Source organism: Prosopis cineraria, unplaced genomic scaffold, assembly GCF_029017545.1.
Source record: "Prosopis cineraria cultivar Desert tree isolate PC_DT_omini unplaced genomic scaffold, ASM2901754v1 PC248, whole genome shotgun sequence".
In the NCBI taxonomy this organism is placed as follows: Eukaryota; Viridiplantae; Streptophyta; class Magnoliopsida; order Fabales; family Fabaceae; genus Prosopis; species Prosopis cineraria.
The window spans coordinates 9,793-37,503 of NW_026555575.1; the positions used below are offsets into that span (position 1 = coordinate 9,793).

At 34.0% G+C, this 27,711-nt stretch overlaps 3 protein-coding genes across 5 annotated transcripts; 2 read left to right on the forward strand and 1 right to left on the reverse strand.

Annotated features, from left to right (window-relative positions):
• Nucleotides 1-8,853: 8,853 nt before the first annotated feature.
• On the forward strand, nucleotides 8,854-11,626 carry LOC129296060 (uncharacterized protein At1g03900-like). Its single transcript, XM_054934659.1, has 3 exons — nucleotides 8,854-9,685; nucleotides 10,206-10,493; nucleotides 11,253-11,626. The coding sequence occupies exons 1-3, from the start codon at nucleotides 9,203-9,205 to the stop codon at nucleotides 11,313-11,315; spliced, it is 834 nt and encodes a 277-aa protein (XP_054790634.1). The 5' UTR covers nucleotides 8,854-9,202; the 3' UTR covers nucleotides 11,316-11,626.
• Nucleotides 11,627-12,184: 558 nt separating this feature from the next.
• LOC129296058 (protein CHROMATIN REMODELING 8) lies at nucleotides 12,185-20,878 on the reverse strand. Of its 2 annotated transcripts, none has more exons than XM_054934656.1 (8): nucleotides 20,617-20,878; nucleotides 20,393-20,510; nucleotides 18,853-19,407; nucleotides 18,284-18,686; nucleotides 15,272-16,142; nucleotides 14,400-15,009; nucleotides 13,577-14,044; nucleotides 12,185-13,244 (listed from the first exon to the last, which is right to left on the reverse strand). In XM_054934656.1, exons 2-8 carry the CDS (start codon nucleotides 20,480-20,482, stop codon nucleotides 12,561-12,563), a joined length of 3,681 nt encoding a protein of 1,226 aa, XP_054790631.1. In that variant the 5' UTR covers nucleotides 20,483-20,510; nucleotides 20,617-20,878; the 3' UTR covers nucleotides 12,185-12,560. The 2 variants fall into 2 exon arrangements, with proteins under 2 accessions (XP_054790631.1, XP_054790630.1); XM_054934655.1 differs by having other exon boundaries at nucleotides 15,272-16,160.
• Nucleotides 20,879-21,032: 154 nt separating this feature from the next.
• Nucleotides 21,033-24,159, forward strand: LOC129296059 (ABC transporter I family member 19-like). Of its 2 annotated transcripts, none has more exons than XM_054934658.1 (7): nucleotides 21,033-21,314; nucleotides 21,659-21,819; nucleotides 22,255-22,306; nucleotides 22,607-22,743; nucleotides 23,001-23,087; nucleotides 23,433-23,766; nucleotides 23,847-24,159. In XM_054934658.1, the coding sequence occupies exons 1-6, from the start codon at nucleotides 21,110-21,112 to the stop codon at nucleotides 23,715-23,717; spliced, it is 927 nt and encodes a 308-aa protein (XP_054790633.1). In that variant the 5' UTR covers nucleotides 21,033-21,109; the 3' UTR covers nucleotides 23,718-23,766; nucleotides 23,847-24,159. The 2 variants fall into 2 exon arrangements, with proteins under 2 accessions (XP_054790633.1, XP_054790632.1); XM_054934657.1 differs by having other exon boundaries at nucleotides 21,034-21,314; nucleotides 23,858-24,159.
• Nucleotides 24,160-27,711: the final 3,552 nt, after the last annotated feature.

The following is a 27,711-nucleotide window of genomic DNA, read 5'->3' on the forward strand; positions in this document are numbered from 1 at the left end:
CTCAAGTCTCCGCACTAAATTCCAATTCCCAAAATGTCCCTGAGTTGCCATTTAATTACCGTGCACGTTTAAAAGCGCTCCATTCAATTAAAAAATATAAGGCATTTTTAACTAAATCTCACCTCCCAATAAAATAATTATTTACTTTTCAACTAATGCCATATTTTATATTTATTTTATTAAATATTTTATAATAAATATAAAGTCATTATCAATAGGGATATTTTTAAAAAACAGATAATAATTATACCTCAAAAGACTAAAAATACCTTACATTTTTTAATATCTAACTCCTTAAAAATATTTAATATTTTTAAACAGAGGGAGTGTATAATGTGACAGTCACAACTCATCATCATAGTAATTGTATAACTAACATTTGTTGGGTATAGACTCTTCTATTAAAAAATATAAAACATTTTTAATTAAATTTTAATCTTAATAAAATAATTATTTATTTTTAAACTAATTCTATTTTCTTATATTTATCTCTATTTAATATAGTGTTTCACCTTAAAAAATATAAAGTAATTTATTCAATATTAGTATTTTTTTAAAAAATAATGATTATATTTTAAAAAAATTAAAATGCTTTACATTTTTTAACACTCAATTATTTAAAAAATACTTAGGGAAGGAGCAACCAATATTTGGCCCAAAATATAATTAATATAAAATATGAAAAAACAATCAAATAATGTGACTTATTGTTCGCATCGAGTAATGAAGTAAATATATGAAAAATATTTTCTGCAATATTTACATCAAATTACATTGTTTATAAGTTATAAGAAAGCAAGAGTAGTCACTATTATTGTTTGAAAAGTCAATGTACTTTAAAACATTAGTGCCCATGGTTCTTTTTTATTTAATAAATGCGTGAAAAAAATATAAAAATGATACAAGAACGAATTGAATTTTAAAATTATACAATAACAATTTAAATAACTATATAATTATAAAGTATTACTATAATAATCAAATATGCTATGTTAGCTGTTCAACTAAATGGATATAAGTTTTTGTAATTAATCATAACCATTAATGAATTATCAAATATATCTAATATCAAGGAAAAATCAACCATAGATTAAATAAAGACACGTTTGTTATTTATTTTTTAAAAAGAAAATTGGTTATCCGCTTATCTAATATCTATCAAGTATCTACTAGTTCATTTTTAGCCAATTTTAACGCTGGATGTAATTTCCCGGCTTGCCGATTCAAGCTCGTGACTTTCACAGATAATGGCAAGAGACTTTACAAATGAGCCACAAGTTGACATGGCACACTGGATGAAATTTCATAAACACCTCTTGTTCGTGATACTCATTGTTGTGGAAGCTTTCCAGTTTTTAGCGCCCATGCTTTTGGCTGAATTTTTTTGTTAAAAGAAAAACAAAAGAGCCTATAGTCTACTCATTCCATGGAAGTATAGGATGCACATTGTAATTGCAAATGAAATATGTAACTAGTCCAGCTGATCTCAAATCTCAATCCCAGTCTCAAATTTTATAGCATCGAGTATAAGATTCGGGATCTAATTATCGCTGCCAATCCAAAAATTATGAAACCAATTTTTGGACCAAGGACAAAAATTATGAGAACTTTGATGAACTAAAATATGCATGCAATCAGCCACACAAATCAATGGGCGTATTTTTTTAGGTATAATTGATTATAAAAAATTAATTAAAATAATTAATTTTTGTTATAACTAATTATGTTATAACACGATCATATTTGGATATTATTCTTTAAAGTTGATTTTCATTAAATTAAAAGTATTTGGGTGATTTTGTCAAACTTAATTTTAAATATATATATTACCATAAAAGAAATTACTTATTAAAATGTAAATATTGATAAAATTATTTATAATGTTGTTAAATTTTTTGAACTCTATTTTGCAAATAAAATTAATTTTAGCATAAGACATAAAATAAAAATAACATGTGAAAATTAAAACACATGATAGAAATTAAGCTAATGAATAAGTTAACATATCAATTTGAAACAAAAAAATTATGCAATTCCTTGAAGAAAAAAAAATATTATTGGAAGCACTGTCAGTATAATTCTTTCAATCCTAAATTCAGTGATGTGGCTTAATTTTCTTATAAAACCAACTGAAAACTACAACTCATAGATAATGAAAGGATTGATGAAACTAGCTGCACTGAATGGTATGTTTGTCAGGAAAAATTTCTGACAAGCAAGTTGAATATGATAAGCTTCTCTCCCCAGCTTACGATAAAAACATGGTTTTGGTATAAATAATCAATTTATGGAAAAAACGTGAGTGTTTGGATAGTTTTTACCAAAACCATAATTTTTTTTATCTACAATCGATTGTGACTCATATCCAAATAGGCACAATATAAACATGCTACATGTTGCACAATAATTAAAATCACACGTAACAAATTTCAGGGTAGCCCGTAATAGTTGAATAGAATCGACAAATATCCTTTGATCTCAAATCTAAGCCTTTTCTTCTTGCTAGCTTCAATCCAAAATATAAATAATTCAATATTTGTAATTTGTTTTTTTTATTTTATCTGCTATATTTATTAATTTTGGTATGTGAATTTATGTCCTTCTTACCTATTATAAATTAAAACTGACAATAAAAAATAAAAAATAATATGTTATAAAATTAACAACTAGAAAATAAAGATATTGAGAGAATAAATAAAGACAAAAGAATGAGAAATTTTTTTTATAGATTATTGTATCATTCAAGACAAATTACATGCCTTATTTATAGGCATGGTCTTACACATCAAAAGTTACATAAATGATAAAAGCAAATAAAGGGTAATCAACTCTTATGATGGTGGGAGTTTTATGGGAGAGCAATTAACTCTCATGATGGTGGGAGTTTTGTGGGAGAAGATGAAGAGGTGATGAAGATGGACATTCACTATCCTTATAATATTCATAACACTCCCCTTGGATGTCCATTATATAAGAATGTGCCTCATTAAAAACTTCAATTAAGAAAAACCCTGTGGAAAAAAAACTTAGCAGAAGAAAAGAGTACATCATTCATTGATACACTATTTAATGCTGCCTCATTAAAAATCTTGCTAGGAAAACCCAATGGAAAAAAAAACCTTAAGCAAGGAAAAGAGAGTACAGCGCATATTAACTCCCCCTCTTGACAGCATCAATTGATATCTCTAAGTCTGTGAAGTCCAATATCATGAACAAGTTTTTCAAATGTTTTAGCAGGAAGTGACTTGATGAACATATCAACTAGATTTTCTTTAGAATGAATTTGCTGGATATTAATTTCACCATTCTTTTGAAGGTCGTGAGTGAAAAAAAATTGGTGAAATATGTTTTGTTCTATCTCCTTTAATATATCATTCTTTCAATTGGATAATACAAGTAGTATTATCTTCATATATGATCGCTGGGATCATTTTATTAAAAGATGGACTATAAGTAACTCGTATGTGATGCATTAATGATTTTAACTACGCACATTCTTGACTTGCTTCATATACAGCCAGAATTTCTGCATGATTAGATGATATGGCTGATTTTGTCTGTTTCATAGATCGCTATAAAATGGCTGTACCACCATATATGAACAAATAACCTATTTTTGATCTACCAACATGAGGATCAAACAAAAATCCAGCATATGTATAACCAATAAGGTTAGCATTAGGTGCTTTAGAATAAAATAATCCCACATCCATAGTACCCCTAAGATAACAAAAAATGTTTTTAACACCGTTCCAATGCCTTCATGTTGGTGAAGAATTATATCTCGCTAATAAGTTAATAGCAAATGAGATATTAAGTTGCATGTGACTAGCAAGATACATTAATACTCCAATTACACTAAGATATGGTACTTCTGGATCAAGTAGTTTTTATCACCTTTTTAAGGTCCAAAAGGATCTTTATCTACCTTCAATGATCTTACAACCATTGGGGTATATAACGGATGTGATCTATCCATATAAAATCATTTTAAGACCTTTCTTATATAAGTTTCTTGATATAGAAAAATTTCATTATTCATATATTCCATTTGCAATCCAAGGCAAAATTTTCTTCTTCCCAAATCTTTCATTTCAAATTCTTTCTTTAAGCAATTTATAGCTTTTGAAAGCTGTTCAGGTGTTCCAATGACATTTATGTCATCAACATAAACAACAATTATAGAAAACTCTTTTCTAGATCTTTTCATGAAAATACAAGGACAAATTGAATCATTTTTATAACCTTCTTTCAACAAATATTCACTAAGTCGATTAGACCACATACGCCCTGATTGTTTCAATCCATATAAAGATTTATTCAACTTGATTGAATAATTTTCTCGAGAACTTGAATTGTATGCTTCTGGCAATTTGAATCCTTCAAGGAGTTTCATGTAAATGTTACTATCGAGTGAACCATGCAAATAAGCTATAATAACATCTATTAGATGCAAATCAAGTCCTTTACTTATTGTCAGGCTAATTAAATATTGAAAAGTAGTTGCATTCATCACTAGTGAGTATGTTTCAATAAAGTCAATTCCAGGCCTTTGTGTAAATCCTTAAGCTACAAGTCGTGCCTTATATCTTACAATTTCACCATTTTTATTTCTTTTTCACACAAAAACCCATGTATATCCTACCAGCTTAACACCTTCGAGTGTGTGGACTATAGATCCAAAAACATTTCGCTTTTCAGGTGATTTTAATTCTGCCTCAATTACGTCTTTTCATTTTGGCCAATCCTCTCTTTGTTTGCATTCTTTAATGCACTTTGGTTCATGATCCTCATTATCATTTATTACATCAAGCACTACATTATATGCAAAAATATCATCAACATGACTTCATTCTGATCCCATTGTATTCCATTCATAATATAATTGATTGAGATCTCATTATTTTCACACATTTCAGGTGCCTGAGTTTCTTCTGGAATTGAAATATTAACAGTCTCAAGTGACTTTTCATGAGTTACTAACTCTTCTTGATTATCCTTGATTTGACCATCTGTGTTTCTAGCTCTTTTTTTTTGAGGATTTTTATCTTTGGAACTAATGGGTCTTCCACGTTTCGTGCGTGGTTTAGAATCATTTGTAATAACAGGCTGTCCAATCGAGACATTAATTCTAATTAGAGTATTAACAGCTGGAATATATGATTTAGTTACTCTCTTGGGTTAGTAAATACATCTGGCAATTGATTTGCTAAATTTTGTAAATGAATTATCTTTTGAACTTCTAGTTCACATTGCTTTGTATGAGGATCAAGATGAGATGATGATAATTCATTCCAACTAACTTTCGTTTCCAACTACTTATTTTCTCTCCCTAATGTTGGGAAAACTGATGCATCAAAATGACAATCAGTAAATTGAGCAATAAATAAATCTCCTGTTGATAATTCTAAATATTTAATTATAGATAAAGATTCATACCCAACATATATTCCCATCATTCTTTGAGAATCCATTTTAGTACGTTGTGGTGGAGCAATTGGAACATATACTGCACATCCAAAAATTTTAGATGGGAAATATTAGATTCCTGACTAAAAACCAATTTCAAAAGGGAGCTCTTAAGATAACTTGTTAGCCTGATACGAATTAATGATGCTGCGTGTAAAATTGCATGTCCCCAAGTAGAAATTGGGAGATTCAATCGCATAAGTAATAGTTGTGCAATCAATTGTAAGCATTTAATCAGTGATTTTGCAAGTTTGTTTTGTGTATGAACATGTGCTACAGGATATTTAACATCAATTCCAAGAGACATACAATATTCACTAAAGGCTTGTGAAGTAAATTCACCAACATTATCTAAACATATTTTTTTAATAGGATAATCAGAAAAGTGTGCTCTTAATCTAATAAGTTGAGCAAGCAATCTTGTAAGTACCAAGTTATTAGAAGATAATAAGCAAACATGCGACCATTTTGTTAATGCAACAATTAAAATCATAAAGTACTTGAATAGTCCGCATGATGGTTTACAATAGCATGCATTTCAATTGTATTAATAAATGTCTAATACAAGCCAAAGGAAAATGTAGGTAATTTTTCTAGTGTACACTTTTTACCAGAAATTAAATTTATAATAATAAGATATTCTTTATTTTCTTCATTTACTATCTCAATATTGTATCCATTTTTGTATATATCATTAAAACTCAATAAATTTCTACTAGACTTAACAGAATAAAATACATCATTAATTTGTAATTTAGTTCCTCCAGGCAACAATATATTAGCTTTTCCATAGCCATCAATCATCTTTATGCTTCTAGATATAATTTGAACATTGGCTTTTTGCATTACCAAAGAAAAAAATATTTTTTATTTTTGAGTATTGTATGAGTTGTTGCACTATCTATGAGACACATATTTCATTATTGTTGTTGGTACCAATTAGATGAATACTCATTCTTCATTAAAAAAACATAAAACATAAAATTAAAACATGAATACAAAAACTTTATTCATTAGGAAACAACATCATAAGTAAATTCTCTAAAAAAATTATAAGTAAATTCTTTATTCCAATACAAGAAAATTAAAATGACACTTAACTATAAAATTTAACAACATCAATATCTGAGAAATTCATTTTTGAACATTTCCATTCCTAATCAAGTGATCAATTCTTCCATTAGGATCAGCAAAGAAATCAGCAATATCCAAATGAGTAACATCCATGTCGCCATAATTAAAGTCACCTTCTTCAAAAGCAAAATGTGTTTCTATCTTTGTCTCTTTGTTTTTACTTTTACTTTTAAGTGATTCTTGATAAAGATCAATCAAATGTTTTGGAGTACGATAGGTACGTGACTAATGACTTTTACCACCATAATGGCAGCACAAATTTTCAATATTATTATAATTATTATTATCCCTAATTGTTCCTTTCTTATGCTTCTCTTCATTATTTATCCACTTCTGGTGAAAAGATATACTACCACAACTGTGGCCATGATCACGGTCACAATCTTGTCTATGGCTATGGCCATGACCACGATCATAGCCCCGACCTAATTCATTTGGCACTGCATTCACTCCAGGGAATGAGGTAGAATTAGTTGGACGAAATTCATAATTTTTCATCAAAAGCTTGTTATTTTGTTCAGCCATAAGAAGACAATAAATCAATTCAGAATTTTTTTTAAATCCTTTTCATGATATTGCTGCTATAGGAGCAAGTTGGATGCATGAAATGTGAAAAATATTTTTTCTAATATATCATCATTAGTGACTTTTTCTCCACATAATTTTAGTTGAGAATTGATTCTAAAAATTGCAGAGTTATATTCACTCATAGATTTAAAATCTTGCAAACGTAAATGCATCCAATCATAACGAGCTTTTAGAAGAATAACAATTTTTTGATGGTCATACCTTTCTTTTAAACTGTTCCAAAGAACACAAGGGTCTTTTATAATTAAATACTCAATTTTTAACCTTTCATATAAATGATGACGAAGAAAGATCATGACCCTGGCCTTATTTTGATTGGATGCTTGATTACCATCCTTGATTGTGTCTCCAAGACCATTGGCATCTAAATGGATTTTCGCATCTAGTATCAGATAGATAATTTTTCCTAGTAACGTCAAGAGCTACAAACTCAAGTTTTAAAAAATTCAACATATAAATATTATAATAAAAATGTAATAAGAATTAGATGATATTCAAGATTAAACAAGATTAAAAAGATCAAATGGTTAGAAAATAGATCAAATCATATATGAACATAAAAATTACCTTGCAATGAAAAACCTTGCTACAAAACCTGTAGATTACTAGAGCTCTCGTGCTGATAATGTGTTATAAAATTAAAAACTAGAAAATAAAGATATTGAGAGAAGAAATAGAGACAAGAGAATGGGAGAATTTCTTATGGATTATTATATTCTTCAAGACAAATTATATGCTCTATTTATCGACATGGTCTTACATATCAAAGGTTACACAAATGATAAAAGCAAATAAAGGGTAATCAACTCTCATGATGGTGGAAGTTTCATGGGAGAAATGAATAGGTGATGAAGATAGACATCCATTATCCTTATAATATTCATAACATAATATACATTTTTATAAATAATTATTATTAAAAGGATGAGGAAATTAATATTTTTGAAAAAAAAATGAGTTGGCACTTGGCACAAGTTCTCAAATAACAAAAATTAAGGCTGTACAGAGTCTTCCAGTTCGATCTAATCCAGTCCAACCCAAAACAAACTTGATCATGTTTGATTTAGATTAAAAATTGATCTTTTAAGACTAAAAAAATCAAACTCATTCTTTGAATTGGATTAAATAAGAAACCGAACATCTGAACCACTTAGTCCGGCCTAATTCTATAAATGTATTTAATATAATTATAATTAATTTATTAATAATTACTACAACAAGTTAATTTATAATAATAATTAATAATTTTGTGTTTTATACTTATAAAATGATGAAGATTGAGCAAAATTACAATATTAACCAACCTTAGTATTCTCTCTTTTTGTTAAAATTTATTGTTAACTTAGTGTAGTAGACTTTAAATACATTAAAAGTTGTTTAATGTTGTTAAAAGTTGTTTAATTTAAATTATTTATATTGTAATTAAAATACTTTTTGTTATTATTAAAAATTATTATAAATTTATAATTATTGTCATAATAAATTTTTTATAATTATAAATAATTTTAATCTATTGTATTAAAATAAATTATTATCTTTCATGGAAAAAAAAATGAAATGCTGAATAAGATCGACATCAATTTTTTAATTCTACTCGATCAGTACGGTCTTGTTCGATTTCAGATTATATTAAAATCAGATCAGACCGACGCTAAGTTTTTCGTGCAGCCCTAACAAAAACTGTAACAAGCTGAACCAAGAGTTAAGACCTTGCGATTGGCTGAATGCTCATTTAGCTTTGTGGCTAACCTTTGAATCTGCCTTTAAGCCCACGCCTCTGTGATCTACCAATTGATGCCTGTGTCTCACCTTCACACAGCTCTCGGCAAGCCACGGCTCTATTTGACATCAAAATTGCCAGAAATTCACTCCATTTCATTCATCACAAACAATCCTATCGTCTTCCCCCAGGGTTCCCTGCTTCATCATTAGATTTGATCAATCCACTCAAACCTTGTCCAAGTTCGTTTCACATTGTTCCCTCAATTCGAAATCTTTCGCTTCCTCGACCATGTCTTTTGACGAGGAGGAGGCATTCGAGCACACCCTCCTCGTAGTCCGCGAGGTCTCTGTGTACAAGATTCCGGCCCGAACTACATCCGGTGGGTACAAGTGCGGCGAATGGCTCCAATCCGATAAAATATGGTCCGGTCGGCTCAGGGTCGTATCGTGCAAGGATCGGTGCGAGATCCGACTGGAGGATCCAAACACCGGGGAGCTATTCGCCGCTTGCTTCGTCTACCCTGGCCAGCGCGAGAACTCGGTCGAGTCCACCCTCGATTCGTCCAGGTACTTCGTCCTGAAGATCGAGGACGGCCAGGGTAAGCACGCGTTCATTGGTTTAGGGTTTGCGGAACGAAATGAAGCTTTCGACTTCAATGTGGCATTGTCGGATCACGACAAGTATGTGAGAAGAGAGTATGAGAAAGAATCCGGCGAGGCGTCTGAGGAATCTCATATTGATATTCATCCGGCCGTCAATCACAGATTGAAGGTATATGTATACTACAAGAACGTCTCACTGTTACTTTGTTTTTTGCGCATTTTATAATCATAAAAAATAGGATGTTCCTTATCGAAGAAAAAAAGGACGTGCTTTGATTATCCTACCGAATTTTAGTAATTAAAGCGTGATACAGTTATGTTTGTCAGTTTTTTGGATACTAATAAGTGGTTAGTTGATATCAATTTAGCCATCCATTCCACTTGGATCGTGTGATTTCTTAGCTGCTCTGTTATTTGTTGCTCAGACGAATATGTGTACGCATTGTATGGGCCATGGCTATTGAGACTTGTATATATTCAGATGATCATGAGAACGAATCTCCTTTCAACGCTCCCCCTCCCAGTCCCATCTAAACATGCTTGAAAAATGGGAAACTGTATTCTTTTTTACTCTGGTGTGTTCTGAGAATCGATGCCATTTGGTCTCTCCAAATGGGATTAAGTCCTACGACTTATCCGTTTCCTCTTTTTTTTTTTTTTTTCCCTCTCTCTCACATTGATACCTGTAGGAAGGCGAAACCATCCGGATTAATGTGAAACCTAAACCATCTACTGGAACTGGCATGCTTTCGGCAGCTGGTTTAATAGGTGGGCATTCTGGAACTGCGAAGCCCAAAGCATTGAGCCTTGCTCCCCCTCCATCTGGGGCAGGAAAAATCAGGTCTCCCCTTCCTCCCCCTCCAAATGATCCTGTTGCTGCCCGGAAGATATCTACCAGTCACAGTACTGATATTAAAGGATCGAATGAAAGTGTGAAAAATTCTACTGATTCTATCTCAGATCTTTCTCAACTAAAGGTACGATGCTTTTCTCATCCTTTTGTTGTTTCCTTCTTCGTGGAATTTTTGTGGATATGTTGGTATGTGTATGGCAAATTAAAGCCTAATCTTTAGTTTATTTGACACAGATAGCAACGTCATTTCACTTGAATCATTGAAAATGAGTTTAATTTAGAAGATTGCTGGATCCATGCTTCTAGTTCCTGTAGCTAAATTAATTTAACATAACTTTACCTTGGCTATTTTCCATATAACGGACCCCACGTAGGATTATAATCGTTATTGCTGTTGTTTGGCTTGACTGTTTTGTTATTTTTACTCTCTACTAATATAAGGGCGTCTTACTGCAAAGACTTACAATAAGAACAGTGACACTGGCGGTTGATTACTTGAAAAAAATGCAAGAAATTTTGACACCTTATTTTACTAAACTATAGTTTTATATCCTAATTATCAATATAGATTCCAATGTGACTGAAACATACTGATTGGAGAATGAACAGGTACCTTGATATAATATATATTATATCCATTGCCTAGTCACTTGTTTTTTTTTTTGGGGGGGGGGGGAGTTTGAAGTTTCGTGTTGATTGTGGTGCGATGTGATAGAAATCCATAAAGTTTTTTTTCCCCGCCGTGAACAACGATTGCTGCATTTTTTGGGGATTCCACAGTTCATAACATGTTTGAGTAAATCTGAGCCGTGATACGTTTTCCTTTTGGGTAAATCCATTAATTTCCTCATGATTTTTTTTTTTGGTTAATTGACACGTACAGAGGAACCTTCCGTCAACAGCTGCGTCAGGATCGACCACCGCATCAGGGTGGGCAGCCTTCTGATTTTATGAACTAAGAACAACTCTACCATACGAGGCTTATAAAATCGCTGAATATATACGTTTTTTGATTATTTCTTGACAAAAGAGGCTGAAGCAGGTGGTGCCGGAAGTAAACGAGTCTGCACATGATACAATTAGCTCGATATATTCAGGAATATCCTCCTGCAAAATGTTGATGACTTCTTTAATTTCGTTGGGTTGTACTAGTAAATCCAGTATCTATGTAAAAGAATGACTATTTTCCCCAAAGCTGACTCTTACTTTACTGGCATGTATTCCAGATTCTGTTTCAATAAGAGTGTGTGCCCTGCAGTGCTGCTGATCTCTGATCAACCAATCATTAATAACCTCTCCTTTCAGGGGGAAAAAAAAAACTAACTTGCAACTTGCTTTTAATCACGGATGATGCAAGCCAACTCTAAAATCAACCACAAATTTTCTTCTCTGTGCCCCCCCCCCCCAAAAAAAAAGCCTTTTCATTAGGCTAGTTAATCTCAAATTGTTTTACTTCCTGTCGAGTAAAATGTTAGTTGAAATAAAGAGACATAAAACTGCAACCAAAAAAGGGGGTAATTCATCTGGTCAGGACCTGCTTCTGCTCCTCGGTGACATCCTCATGCTGGGGTAAGTTCTTCAACTAGATAAAGAGCATCGCCATCACTCTTCGATATCGGTAAAAGATCGTTAGCACTTGGCACCATTACAAAATCACCCTCTACAGAACAGCAAGAACTTTGCCACCGCTTCAGTTATTCAGTTTTTGATTTAAAAAAAAAAAAAAACAGCAAAAACAGTCTTACCTCCCCATTTTTGTCCCTTCAGGATTCACAAACTCGTGCTACACTACAGCCTACAAATGCAATATAGGACTACCTTGGATAAAATATATACATCTAAGGGGTACTTTCTTTCCAGCAGTATCCTGCAAAAATGTAGTGAACATTTTTTCTAGCCACAACATAGCGATCATATTTGAAAAGAAGACTCTACAACTCTCGTTAGTTTCACTGATGGCTTCATCTAAGTTCAATCTGCCCAACCTAAATTTAGATAAGAGCAGATTAACCTCATGTCTAACCACATATCAGTTGTGAAATAGCATGGAAAAAAAAATCTACAATCCCCAATCCCCATAACTCAAACTAGTCAAAAAATATCGCCCTTGACAACTCGAAGAAACAGGCTTCAGAGACAGAGGACAGGCTATCCCATCAACACAATTTACCAGTCGGGTGTGACTTGCTCATTATTCTTGATAGTCTGGCTTCAGAATCCAATGTGATCCATTCGGTCCTTTTTCCAGAGTTGCTATTTCCTTTAACAGATTCTTGAACAGGGCAAGATCTGTCGAGGGTATCCTGTTCTTAAAATGCTGAACTATGCTGGATGAATCAGAACGACCACCTCTCTGTTGTAGAAATGTACAGATTTGCCGAATCAATACCTCAGGTTGCACTCCATCTACCTTTTTAGATGCCCTAGAGGATCCAACATCCACAGATCTTGCTTGATTAGATGGGTTGATGGCCATACCAAACTGGCGTTCTAGCCCAGCACCAATGGCTTTTTCTTGGTTACCCCGGATTTGAGCCAAAAGTTCAGCAGAAGATAAGGCCTTGCCAGATGATACCCCAGCAGCAGATCCATTTAGTTTTCTAATTCCATCACCAGGCAATTCATCAGATACCTTGCAATTATTTACCAACTGGGAATTCACGGTCGAACCAAACTTCCGATGAAAAGATGATGGTGCACCAGCAGCTCCTGACCTTCCAGTCCACGTAGGAACAGCAATGCTGTCACGACTTCGGAGCTTTCGTGACTGACGTAAAGCTTCTGCAGCTCTCTGTGCAACCAGGGAAGCTTGCTCCTCAAGTCTCATCTTCTCCTCATCATTGGCATTCATGATCAAATCATGGTTCACAGCACTCTACGGTAACAAAACAAATTAGATCAGAGAGGCCAAATACCATTTGCAAAAAAGACATACAAGGTAAAATCAAATTTCTAAGGTGCATGTAAAATGATGTCGCATAATAACTATTCTTTTAAAATGGATCAGAGTCCAAATGAATATATGAACTCTAAATGAGAATGGTTAGAGAGATTGAATTTAATATCATGCAACATATGCTCACTTGTTCCATTACTCAATCCATTCTCAACTCACCCAACAGCATGCAAATTTCCAATAATGAAATAAATAAAATCAAAGGCACCAGACAAATAGGATATAAAATGCAGCATAACGAAGAAGCTTACATGTAACCCATAGGCATCAAAAAGACTTTTCAATATATTTGTTTCCTCATCTGCTTCATCAAGATGATCTGTTTTCTCTTTTCCCTTTCCCTTGACCGATCTTGTTTTTGACCTGACATCGCTATTAACTACAACATCATCAGAACCTGGTTCAGCAGTTTGGGGATGTTTACGATTATCCTGCTTATCTTCATATGCCCCAACAATATTTACATCTTCAGACATTTGACTGAAAATAGTTGACGTTTCAGTTGACCCACTTTTATCATCCACATTCAGTGTAAAAAGATCTTTCATATCCCGAGCTTTAAAGAATCTTTTCTGCTGTGGATTCTTCAATATCTTATTGGTAAGAAAATGTTTGTAAATCTGGCGGTGATACACTTTCTCCTCTATAGTTCCACGTGTGATCAACCTATATACTGTCACATCCCGTGTCTGACCAATTCGCCAAGCTCGTTCTCTGGCCTAATAAAAGCAATAATTATCATAAATAAAAAAAATATAAGCTTTAAAATTGAAGCAAAGCATAGCTCTCTGCCAGAATGAATTAGAAATTTCTTTAAAAACAATGATACACAGTACTCTAGAGAATATATACATTTTAATTCTAACATCATTAATTTGGGGAACTATTCTGAATGATACAAGATGCATCAAACTCCAGAGGTTTTTACAGGATATTGTATAACCAAATGAATAGTGGGATAAGGCTTGTTATTGTTGTATAATTAAATGAACACCACAATGCTGCAAATGGAAGTTTCACAGTTGTGTTTAAAATATTTAAAGCCCCAGCAGGATGCATCAAAAACAAAATTACCTGAACGTCAGTTGAAGGATTCCAATCAGGGTCAAAAATAATCACCCTGTCTGCACCAGTAAGATTCGTCCCCAAACCCCCAACCTTAGTTGTTAAAATGAATATAAATACTTCCCTTGACTCATTAAATTCATCAATTAAAGCCATCCTTTGTTTTATGGGAGTGACTCCATCCATTCTCCGGTAATTATGACCAGAAGTGGTCAAAAAATTCTCAAGAATGTCAAGCATTTGTTGGGTTTGAGTAAAAAGAAGAACCCGATGACCTTGTTCCTTCCAAACATTAAGCACCTGTGCCACAACTTTCATTTTTCCACTGCGTTCTGGATTTCCATAGTCTGGATTGCTGTATGCATGTTCCCTTTCAAGCAAGTCAGGGTGGTTGCAAATCTTGCGCATAACATCAATTCCATAAAGAGAATTCTTCCGTCCATCCAAGATTTGCTCCACTTCAGAGCTTGCCAAAAATGCTCTATAAGCAGATACTTGCTCAGTAGTAAGGCTACAAAATAAAACATGCTCAGTTTTCTTTGGAAGCTGGGCATCCACATCTTCTTTCATCCGTCGAAGAAGATAAGGTGTGATCAAATCACGAAGCACCACAGCACACCTGCAAATGTGAAAAATTAACCTAATTATTTGGTGTTGCAGGCTAATGAGCTAGAAAACTTACAACAGTTACCTCCCTAATCAAAATATACCAACAATCTAACTGAAAATCCTTCTTTATTTCATTTCTCTACTTTCACACCGTAACTAGAATGGATGAATATCCTGTTCCTTATTGTTAATACAATATATAACCAGATAATTTAACAGAGGCCAATTCTATATGTGACAAGAAGATTAATAAAAAGAAAGTTCAGAACCACCTGTATGCTGTTGATACTTGTAATGGTGAAGCATTTGCATATCCACCAACCGCTATAGGAACAGCAAACTCAGCTTCAAATACAGGCAAAACACCCAACTTTCCAGGGAAAACAAAATCAAACAATGACCACAGTTCAGTCAGTTTGTTCTGTATAGGTGAGCCAGTCATTATGATGCGGTGTACAGTCTGTAGCTGTTTGCAAACTAGGGTAACTTCAGCATTTGGATTCCTTATTCTGTGTCCTTCATCAAGAATTGCATATCCCCATTCAATGTCAAGTAACAGGTCCCTCAAGATTCTCAGCTGCTCATATGTTGTGATAAGCAATCCAGATTCTGATCTCATTACACGACTTATCAGGGATTCCCATTTCCTTGTGTTTTTTGATTGAATACTGGTCTCATAGTCACTGTCACTTGAGCTATTACTATCATAGTCTGATTCATCACATTTGGATTGCTTCTTTCCAGCAACAGGGTCTCGTGCAGAATCATGTAAAAGCTCTGCATGAAATTTTGGGTACCATTTTTGAACTTCCCTTTTCCACTGTCGCAAGAGGGTCACAGGACAAATGATAATGCTTGGTTTGTACATGCCACTAAAATGCAATGCACCGAGGAAAGATAAAACCTGGATGGTTTTACCAAGACCCATCTCATCACCAATAATTCCACCAGCTCTTTGGCAATGCAATTCCCACAGCCACTGAACACCAACCTTTTGATAGTCAAACAGTGCATCAAAAATATTCTCAGGGATTTTTAGCCCGCCTTCTAATGTTATAAAAGAAGGTTCATGAACAGCACGTTCAAAATCCTGAGCATCCAAGTTTTCGCAACTGGAAGGATCCATGCAACCACTTGCTTCCTCTGGAAAGCATGCACCAACTAAAGTATGGACAAAAATAAAAACTACATATAATGGCACAAACAAAGAAGTTAATGGTTCATAAACCAGTTGCCAACCTTCCTCCCCATCCACAGAGAACCAGTAAACAGCTTACAATCATCAGCGAATAAACTACCAATTATTTATGGTCTCTCAACAAGCAATATAGATCCGGGTCACACTTTAAAGTACAGGCCAATGACATATTTGTATACAAGATACCTCTTAGAAAATTAAAAAAAAAAAATTGTAACACTTCAAAGTGCATAAACAAATATCAAAATAGAGCCAAACATGAAGCTTGGTAGCTTGGCCAACCCAGCCTGGCCTAGCTATACTAGGTAAGATTGAACTAGGCCAAAAAATATTTCGAGCAGGCCAAGCTTTGTGGTAAGCATTTTGGTCAGCTTGGCCAAACAATATGTGTGCGCACGTGTGCATAGAGGACTTCTGTGAAACCTTTTCTTTCTTTCTTTGTCTCTGCTATAGTTCTTATAGCAGAGACAAGAGAAGAGATTAATTGCAAACTTGAGTTATGGAGGAGGACATTGGAGTCGAAAGGTTTTCGTCTGAGTAGAAGTAAGACGGAATATTTATATTGTAAATTTGGTAAAGGACTATTCGACAATAATTTGGAAGTGAAATTGGAAGACCAAATTATACCTCAAGTAGAAAAGTTTAGATATTTGGGAGCCATTATTCAAAATGATGGCGAAATCAGTGGAGATATTTCACATAGAATTCAAGTTGGGTAGTTTAATTGGAGAAAAGCTAAAGGAGTTATTTGCGACCGTAAGCTGCCTAATAAACTTAAAGGAAAGTTTTATTGCACTGCTATCAGACCGGCAATGTTATATAGTAGTGAATGCTGGTCTCTAACGGGACAGCAAGAGCATAAAGTTGGAGTAGCAAAGATGAGAATGTTACGATGGATGTGCGGATATACACATAAAGATAAAATTCGAAATGAGCACGTACGCAAAAAAGTAAGGGTGGCACCTATTAAGGAAAAAATTATAGAAAATCGGTTGAGATGGTTTAGGCATGTACAAAGAAACCAAGGGAGGCACCAGTGAGAAGAGTGGGACATACAACTTTGAGTCCGATTAAGAGAGGTAGAGGAAGGCCTAAGAGAACACTCTTGGAAGTTATTGAACGCGATCTCTTAATTAATAATATTCCTAAAAGCTTGATAAATGATAGAGCACAATGGCGTCTTGCAATCATGTAGCCGACCCCACCTAGTAGGATAAAGGCTTATTGTTGTTGTTGTTGTTGTTTGTTTTTTTTTTTTAGGATAAGAGCAGTATGCAATTTTACAAGAACTTATTTACGAAATATTTTTCTTTCTTAATAGAGGAAATATGCAATTACTAAGACTTGAATGAAAACATCATTTCTTTTGGGGCCAATTTTTATTTTTACTAGAAGAAGGCCCAACATCACCTTACTAACCCAACTCCAAACAAATGTGTGGCTCAACCTCAAGAAGCACAAAATGCAGCACTACACATCACCACTTCCAATAGTCAATCCGGGTTGGACTTATTTAGATCGAGCTTAAATTATCATGCTCTCTTTAAAAAGCCCATATAGCTAAATCCAACTCTAACTTTTTTCAGTCAGGTTCAAGTTGGCCCGTCAGGCTTAGCAGAAATTACCAACTCTATAAACATATAAAGCTAGAGATTTCAGCTATTGAGCTTATTCAGGTCAAGCTTATTTGAATCGAGCTTAATATCCTGCCTTTTTCAAAAAGCCCATATAGTCAAGCTTGACCCTAACTTTTCGGGCTGGCCTGAATTACCTGCTCTAAGTCAAATACCAACAACAAAAAATTAATTGGGAAGCAAAACTTTCAAAACTTAACAATGAGAAATAAAACAAGATCCGAATAGTCCTAGTGAACAAGTCAAATCAATTTTAAATGAAGCAGTAAGCAAAGATTGCAGATTGGTTCAGCTCTTGAGAATTCAGATAAAGATTGTCTGCAACTTTTGACATGCCAGGAAATTTGGAGTTGTTATACCATTGGATGCCTACTACCTTATTCCAATTTTCCCTTCTCTCAAGTCATAATAATAAGGAAATTAAACACCATATGAAAAAACATAAAACATACCAGTCTCTCTTGAATGTATTTCCTCACTAGAAACACGCTTTGTCCATTTCCTACCAGGTAAAGATCGCCTTTTTTGCCTTTTCAAATTATTTTTCTTCTCTAGATCTCTTTCTTGGGACTGAGAAACTTTTAGTGGTACTTTGAGTCTAACAAAAGGATGGGTCGGTGGGTCAAGCTTCGGGAGATCTTCAGACTCAAGCAACTTGGTGGTTGGGCGAGCTCTTGCTGCCTCAGATATTGATTGGGCAGCTCTTTCAAGACTAGAAGAAGCAAGATCATCAGTCTTTTCTTCCTGACTTGCATCATAACTACTAGATGTTTCTGATTGTTGAAAGCGGCGCTCAAAGCCCTTCAGGTTAGAAAATGGGGTCAAAATCCCTTTCCTTACCAATTGGTCCCTTTCCTGAAAAAATGAAGCAAAAAAATTAGCTCCTCCTCTTCTCTATTTACCAATAGCATCCTTCACATTTGATTCATTCTTACCAACTTATAACATCAAGGAAAATGTCTTTTCCTGTCTTATCACAGATTGAGCAACAAGCTAGAACACAAGAATGTAAGTAACTCACAGTCTCAACAAAGCCTGCCGAGGCAGCATCTAAAACTGCATCAAAATCAACATCATCATTAAATGAAACTGTTTTATGCCGTTTCCCTGAGCCTTTTGGTAAACTTTTAACTTCTTTAGGCTTCCTCTTTGATCTTCGCTCTTCCTCAACCAAATTAAAGATCTCGTTCTCTTTGTCCTGATCAATACTCTTGCAAGGCTTCTTCTTGAACAAATCTGAAAGATCCTTTTCTAGTTGAGCCTTTGTCTTCTTTAGGCTTTCTAACCTATCAGTAGCAAGAACATGTTGAAGATTCAAATCATTAGAAGAATTATCCTTGGTAGTCCCTTGCTCCCTGTTGTCAGGACCTCCATCAATACAATCTCCATCACTTTCAACATTTCTCACTTCTTGGATAGTGGAAGCAACTGCATTTATTTCAAAATCTACTGCCCTCAACTTATGATAAAGTTCTGCTTTGCTAATAGATGATGGACCAACGTTTTCATATTTCTGAGGAGATTCTTCCTTTGAGCTCCTATCAGCTTCAATAATGGTCACCACGTCATTCCGTGCCTACAAGTTAACAATCTCCATGATCAAATTTTTAAGATTTGGTTTACATATAATTTCCCAAGCAAGACAAATGAGATCCTACATATGCCATATTCAGTTGCAATTAAATTTCAACATCAAGTTTCTCATGAGAGTTTTCAAACATATTAACAGAGAAAGAACTGGGAGTTAGCAATGCTAGTGAAATTTTTCTGGAGGCTTATTAATCCTTATTCCTTATCTATCATTTAGTAGTAAATTACAAATCACGCTTGATAGCAGAAAAAAGTCCATGGAGATACTTCCTAACTTATTAGTTAAATCAAAAGGATATCCTTTGAAACCATCCAACTATATATATACATATATATATTTCTTTTCTTTAAGATGCCTAAATAGCAAAGACCTAAGAATTGGCTGGCTATTCATCGAGAGGTTTTCATCTTACATTCTAAGGACAACAAACCTGAATACAAGCTCAAGCTCTTTACTTTGAATCTGCATCACAATATTCTATTTTTACTACTTCTTTCTTCGCTTTTCACAAATGTTGTCATAGGACCATATAAAATTGAATTAGAACTCTATCCTAGTTTTAAGCTGATACATTTTCCCTCGCATAACTAAAAGGCGCAATGAAATTTGAGGTTAAATTAAAAAATCAACCTACCCATAGATTGCAACTAGTAATAACTAGCTACATCTGTTTCTTCAAGATGCAATTGGACGGCAAAAGAGAATCCAGTGGGGTGTTTCCTTTTAAAATCGAATAGCACGCAGCAGTTTTTACAGAAACCACAATGAAAAGGGAAAACTACCAAGCTACTTCGATTCGAATCAAATCTATTTCCCGGCCAAAACAAAATTTCAGACTATTTTCGTAGGCTGTCCTTAAAAGTTCACCAATATAATGGCGGCAATACAAATGACCCTAGCGGAGGCAGTTGGTAAAATCGAAACTTGAAAGGAACCAAAAAGCTAATGGCTCAGAACCAGGACCTGATACCTCAGCTAATACGTCTCTTTCGATGCATTCATGATTGGCAGACTCTACGCCCAAAATATTAAGCAAAACCCTGTCCTCATCTTCCTCCATAATATTATTACACACCAACCAAAGCCACCTACAAGAGATAAACATGGATAATCTCAGCACACTAAAGCAGCATTTGCTTTCTTCGGGACCAAACCCACAGTGTACTACGGCCAATTTCAATTTCATAGAATTACCAAGTTCAATTGCCAAAAACAGAACATGGACAAAAACCCTTGCTTGCTTCTAGGCTCGATCAGGTATCGACCGTTCAATTTCATAAATTATTTTACAAGACTCAAATTCGCAAGTATCGAATATAAGTTAGACAAGCTTTGATCCGAAGAGATGATGCTGTCACCACCTCCTCTACCGGTTCGCGCTTCCCGCGAGCATGCGACGTCTTCAACTCATTTAGTCGTCTTGGGCCGAAAAAGAAAACAATGCATGGGCGGTGTTGCTTCTTGCGCAAGGTGTAAGCTGGCCCCACATTTCATGTCGTTTTATAGGCAAACCAAGGGTCTGTGTCGTTTTAATGCATATTTTACCAAACTGACGTCGTTTCTTCCATTTCCTCGTCGTTAACTGCCTTCATTACCAACGACCTCAAGCGCAGACGTGTTGCTAATTCAACCACATTGGCATGGACGGGGACAAGCTATCATAAAGGGGAGTAAGGGACCGATCTGAATGTCACTCATCATAATGGCCGACGACGAAGGAACTCGGAGGCAGAGATTCGAATATAAGGACGAAGATGACAATGAAAGCTGCAGAGGAATTAGAGTGTGTGGTATGCAATTCGCCTACGATGGGCAACCACCACTCTTCGTCGACTTCAACCTTAAGATCTCTACTGGATCGCGATGCCTTCTAGTTGGTGCCAATGGATCCGGTAACGCAGTTCCCTCAGACACTCTTCCTCTTTAATCTGATTATTTCTTTCCCAACAATAGTCTGCATAAAGTTGTGAGAAGTGTCTGTTGATTCACAAAGAGCTTCGGAGTCAAATCACAGCCGTCTACTGATCAATGCACATGGAATAAGTGTCCCATTATAACCTTTGCCGATAGTTCGGAAAATTTTAATATCGTATGCGAATGTATCTTGGAGTTGAACATATTGTTCCAGTGTAGAAGTGCAACTCCACCTGTTATTCTACTGGGCACTGGCTAAGATTAGGCCAGAGAGAGAAGAGAACTAGAACGTAATTTGATTCAGAATTGCTCCTATCTGCAGGGAAGACCACTTTGCTGAAAATTCTGGCTGGCAAGCATATGGTCGGAGGAAGAGATGTTGTAAGGGTGTTAAATTGTTCCGCTTTTCACGATACTCGACTGGTTTGCAGTGGTGATCTCTCCTATTTGGGAGGATCCTGGAGTAAATCCGTTGGTTCAGCAGTGAGTTTCTAGACTCTGGTCTCAATGTAATTTCCTTTTTGATGAAGAGTTATTACCGTGATAAAAATGGTAGAAGTTTGCCTATAAGGTGCAAAGCTATTAAAAGTAAGGTGGACACTGGATGGTGAATACTTTCAGATGTACAGTCTCAATATTCTTGCAGCCAGCGTTATTAGATAGTTATTTAACTTGTTCAAACAGTGGTTACTTTACTGAACAACTGTGCATAGCCAACATGGTTTGTGTGATATGGACTTAAGTACAAACAAGAGTTTGGTGCTGATAAATTTTTGAAACACACTATCAATAATTGAAGGTCTTGAACTCTTGCGATTTTTTATGAGATTTTTATTTTACTGATATTTCCCCCATGAAATGTATTTCTATGCTTTGTTCAATTTCTATCTTAATCTTGATTTCATTGTTAATATTCAGGGAGAAATTCCACTGCAGGGAGACTTTTCAGCTGAACATATGATATTTGGAGGTAGGTTATAAATTAATTTTCGTTGTTGCCAAATGCATCTCCGAACTTAATCGAGAGGATAGGATCATGCATCAACTCGGAATCCTTCAAGTAGCTCTTATTGGGTGGGATGGTTTTGAGATCATGCTATGTCTTTTTCGACACTCCATGGTGTTAAAATCAATGATCTTCATGATGTCTGGGAATTCAAAATCAGAGTGTCTGAGTAACTGTTAGATATATTTGTGATTAAGTTGCATTGCCACCTTCTTTTGTTACAAATGTCCAATACAATATAGGTGTCCCTTTCTTTTTTGGCAGTTGAGGGCACAGATCCTGAAAGGAGAGCTAAGTTGATTGAGCTTCTTGATATAGATCTACAGTGGCGAATGCATAAGGTATCAGATGGGCAGCGACGCCGAGTGCAAATTTGCATGGGTCTTCTTCATCCATACAAGGTATCAATGATTAATATTCTAGAAAATTTTTGTATGGTCGTCATGCTGCTCTAAATAATTTCAGTGTCATCTGTATGGTGGGACTGCTTGTTTCTTTACTCCAAGTTTAAAAAATGGACTGTTGCCTTTCCCATAGCCAGTACTTCAGGTCATATCTTGACTTAGAAGTGTTATTTCTATATGGCTTCATTAAAAGATTATCTATTAAAATTACTGCCAGTTTGATACCTTATAGGAACTCTTAAACGACATTTCAGGTTCTCTTGCTGGATGAGGTTACTGTGGACTTGGATGTTGTTACTAGGATGGATTTGCTGGACTTCTTCGGGGAAGAATGTGAGCAGGTGATCACTAACTCCGTATTTATGCCAAACTGGTGTGGTTATGGAGAACTGCAAAAGGGAGGACAGCCCCATGTGCTTTATTAGTTTCACGGGGGATCATAATCATAATACATCATAGTAATATTAGGGTTTTTTTATTAATCTAAAGTTTCTGCAGATGGCCGAGCATGTATCTTACTGTCATTTGCAAACCAACTGTGAAAAATGTAATGCGTTGTTAAAATATGAAGATGAGATTGCTGGCTAGTGTGCCCATCTTGAACTGGCTGTGGCTGGTGCGATGGGTTTCTGAAAATTGATTATCAATTGTTGTGAGTGTTTCCTGATGTTTTCTATTGTTGTCAGAGAGGAGCTACAATTGTATATGCAACTCATATCTTTGATGGACTTGAGACATGGGCCACTCATCTAGCATACATACAAGATGGTGAACTCAGGAGGGCGGAAAAGTTATCGGATATTAGTGAGTTGAGTTGCTCGTCTAATCTTCTTTCTGTTGTTGAGTCATGGCTCCGTGCTGAAACAAAGCTTGAAAAGAAGAACCCTGTAAACCCTCCTTCCGGCATCCAAAAGACTTCTTTTGGCAGTTCTCCTTTTATTTCCTCAAGACACATGGCATATTACCGGTAGTTTCTATTGATAGAAATTTCTGATGAAAATAGTTTACGTGCAGAGACATGTGAGTAATAAATTCCTTCATGCTTGTTAAGTTTTATGTGTAAGCTAGCTTCTATTGCTATATATTTCTGATAAAAATAGTTTACTTTCAGAGGCAAATATGAGAAATCAATTCTTTCATGCTTGTCAAGTTATGTGTAAACAAGGGCGCCTGAGAGCTTCGTAGCCTGATGGACGTGTCAAGTCATCCGCCACCCCCCGGGGGGGCCTTTGGCCAACGATGTTGTACAATAAATTTATCATGCCATAAATGAAACAAACTTTGCCATAGCTGGATATTTATGGCAATACGTTGTGCTAGTATTTCACCCGTGAATGGCTATCCCTATGAAGTGTTGAGCACTTGTCTTTTCCAAGTGTCAAGTTTAACGTGGAAGGCCTTGTTCTTAAATCATCCTCCGCGTTCGCGTGCTTATATTTTACTTTCGGTCTGTCTGTTTTAATTAATATTGCACATCGTAGGAATCTGAACCTCTTTGGTCTTTTGAAGTTTACCTGTTTGCAAAGGCCAAATGACCGAGGTTTTCTTGTCTCTTCGTCCATATTTGAAGACCAATGGCCATGTTTTGGGTGCCTGCTTGTTTTTAGGAAAAATAACAATTAAAGACCCCTTGAGGACATTAATCTCAAATAAAGATCATATAACATTTGAAAATTCCAATTAAATGATCCTTAGTTGAGATAAAAAATATATTTAACTTTATAAAATTGCCCATTCGCTAAACACTAAAAGGTAACAGCAAAGCAATTTATGTTGTGTTATCTGTTCTTATTTTTGGTTGTGAAAAATTTGCTCTCACTGGCAAAAAATATGGATGGAAAATTAGTAAAGTGGATCATCATATGAGTTATCATCTTCTCCTCTTTTAGTCAGGGGTCGTGCATTGTCTCTTTTACATCTTCTCCCCTGTCATACATGCAAGAAAAATTTGCAATTTTTTCTTTTTTATCTTTTACATTTCCTCTGTCATGCATACAAGAAAAAAATTTTACATCCTTGCAAGTGCTAGTTTATACCGTTTCTCTTTTATAGTTAAGAAAAAAAATAATCTTCTTGATTATTAATAGATTATACATATAGACATACACAATAAATGAATTCTGAGAAACGATAGTATTAAAAAAATTGAGTTAAAAACAAGTAAGATGTAGCATGGATATTAAATTTTTCTGTTCTCTAATAAAATTAGCATTAATGTTGAAAAATGTAACATAAATGCTGAATTCTTGTAATCATAGTTGAGATTATGGTAAGTATAGTTGTGAAATAATAAATTTGTATATTGCCTTTAGTTATTGCAAGTTTATTTTTCACATGGCAAGTATTTCAACAAAAAAAGTATTTTGTTATTTTCACGTTAAAGGGCATTTTGTAAAAGATCACAAGGAGAGATGACCTGTGAAGGTGAGAGACTAATTTCTAAATTGATTAGATAAGGCATAAATCATGAAGAGTTGTTGAAGATGGTGTCATCAATGATAAGAGTTAAAAATATTGCAGCCGACTTCTTCAATAAAGTTTATTTGTGTGTTGCTTTTAAATGCTGCAAGTTTATTTCTCACATGGCAAGTATTTCAACAAAAGAAGTATTTTATTATTTTCACGATAAAGGGCATTTTGTAAAAGATTCACAAAGAAAGATGACCCGTGAAGGTAAGAGATTAATTTTTAAATTAATTAGATAAGGGATAAATCATGAAGAGTTGTTGAAGATAGTGTCATCAATAATAGGAGTTGAAAATATTACAGCTGACTTCTTCAATGAAGTTTTATGTTATGAAATTAGGGACTTCATTGAAGTTAGTAACATCTTCAGTGATGTTTGTATTTTCATAAGCGATCTTGAAACATTTTAAAAGTGAGTTTTATGTTATGACAACATTTTACACTTTAAAATTTGAAATACTAAGGAAAAATCTATTCTTGAGTGAGCTTTTATGTTTTCACTGGTTATAGTAGCAATATTCCCACGCTGCGTTAGTGACTTTAGCAGCATTATGTGATAACAACATTTATACTTGCACATATTTAAACTTGAAATAGACATCAACATTACATTACACTGATTTTAATACATGTACATCATATTTGCATCATTTTTTACATAAAAAATATCATATTTACCTAACTGATACTTTTGTAGTCTTCTTCCCAGAAAACAACATAAACTGCAAATCCATTTATACAACTCATCACATCCACAAGTTCAAGAAAATATGGTATGGGTGTCTATGCAAAAAGTCATTTAATAGTAAAATTTCACTGTAAATTTTAAGTTAACTGCAATACTTTCAACTCCCATCATTGATGACACCATGTTCAATAGCTCTTCATGATTTATGCCTTTTTTAATCAATTTAGAAATTAATCTCTCACTTTCATAGGTCATCTTTCCTTGCGAATCCTTTATAAAATGCCCTTCAATGTGAAAATAACAAAATATTTCTTTTACTTAAGTACTTATCATATGAGAAATAAAACCGTAACAACTAGGAGTAACACATAAATTTATTACTTCGCAATTATCTTTGTCATAATCCCAACTATAATTACAATAATTCAGCATTCATGTTGCATTTTTCAACATTAACGCACATTTCATCATAGAATAGAAAAATTCAGCATCTATGTTACATCTTGCTTGTTTTTTACTTGATTTTTTTTAACACTATCGTTCTCATAATTCATTTTGTGTGTGTTTATATGTATAATCTATTAATCATCAAGAAAATTATTTTTTTCTTAGTTATAAAAGAAAAATGATGTAAGGCAATATTTACAAAGATATAAAAATTATTTCTTGCATGCATAGCAGAGGAGATGTAAAAGATAGAGAAGATAAAATTGTAAATTTTTCTTGCGTGCATGACAAGGAAAAAGATGTAAAAGAAGCAATGCATGTAATTACTCGTTATTAAGAGAGGAGAAGATGATGACTTATATGATGATTCACTTCACTAATTTTTCGCCCACCTTTTTCTCACCCAAAAACAAGAATAGAGAACATGACATAAGCTTCTTTACTGTTACCTTATAGTATTTAAGGAAGGGATAATTTTGTAAATTTAGATTTATTTTTTATCGCACAGTCCTTAATTAAGATTTCAAAATGTTATGATTTCTAATGGAGATTGATATCCTTAAGGGGTTCTTTATTGTCATTTTTTTCTTGTTTTTACTACCTCAATTAATTAATTGTATCATTTGAGATTTGACTATTTAATAATACAAGGCCTGCATTTTCATTGATACTTTAGATTTAAATCTTATAAAATATTTCATTTGGGCAGCATAAAAATTTTCAAACTCTGATACTTGGGTTTCTATTTTGATTTGGATTTCATCAAACAAATGTGACGACTGGGCTTGGGGTTAGGACATTCGAATTTTAGATTTAATTTTTTTACAAAAACAAAAGGGTAACAAGGTTATAACGAAAGATAACTAAAATCGATAATTTTTTTTATATTCAATAAAAAATCATTTCTATTTATTAATATAGAATAGTTAAACCTAATGTAGTGGCTATAAATAATCATTCTTAATTTTAAATTAATTTAAAAAAGAGTTAAAGTTATTTCAGTTCTATCTACTCTATATTATTTACAATTAGATTAAAGTGAGTACTTGAAATTTTAAAAGATTATAATAATACAATTTATTTTAACGGGTATTAAATTCAAAATTATCAAAATTTTATTAGCGCAAATAGTAGATTTAATTCAAGTTCAAATCTCCCATTATCCAAACACAGCCAAAAAAAAATGCTTTTTCTAGTTTTTTTTTTTTGCTCCCATCAATCTCAGACTGGACAGTTTGACTTGAATACTTTAGACTTAGAGCGCGAAGCATTGTAAAATTGGATTTTTTTTTGTTGACGAAAGTAAAATTAGATTGAATGGATTAGTTGAATCAAGTAAAGTTAAAAAACGAGCGGGCCTGACT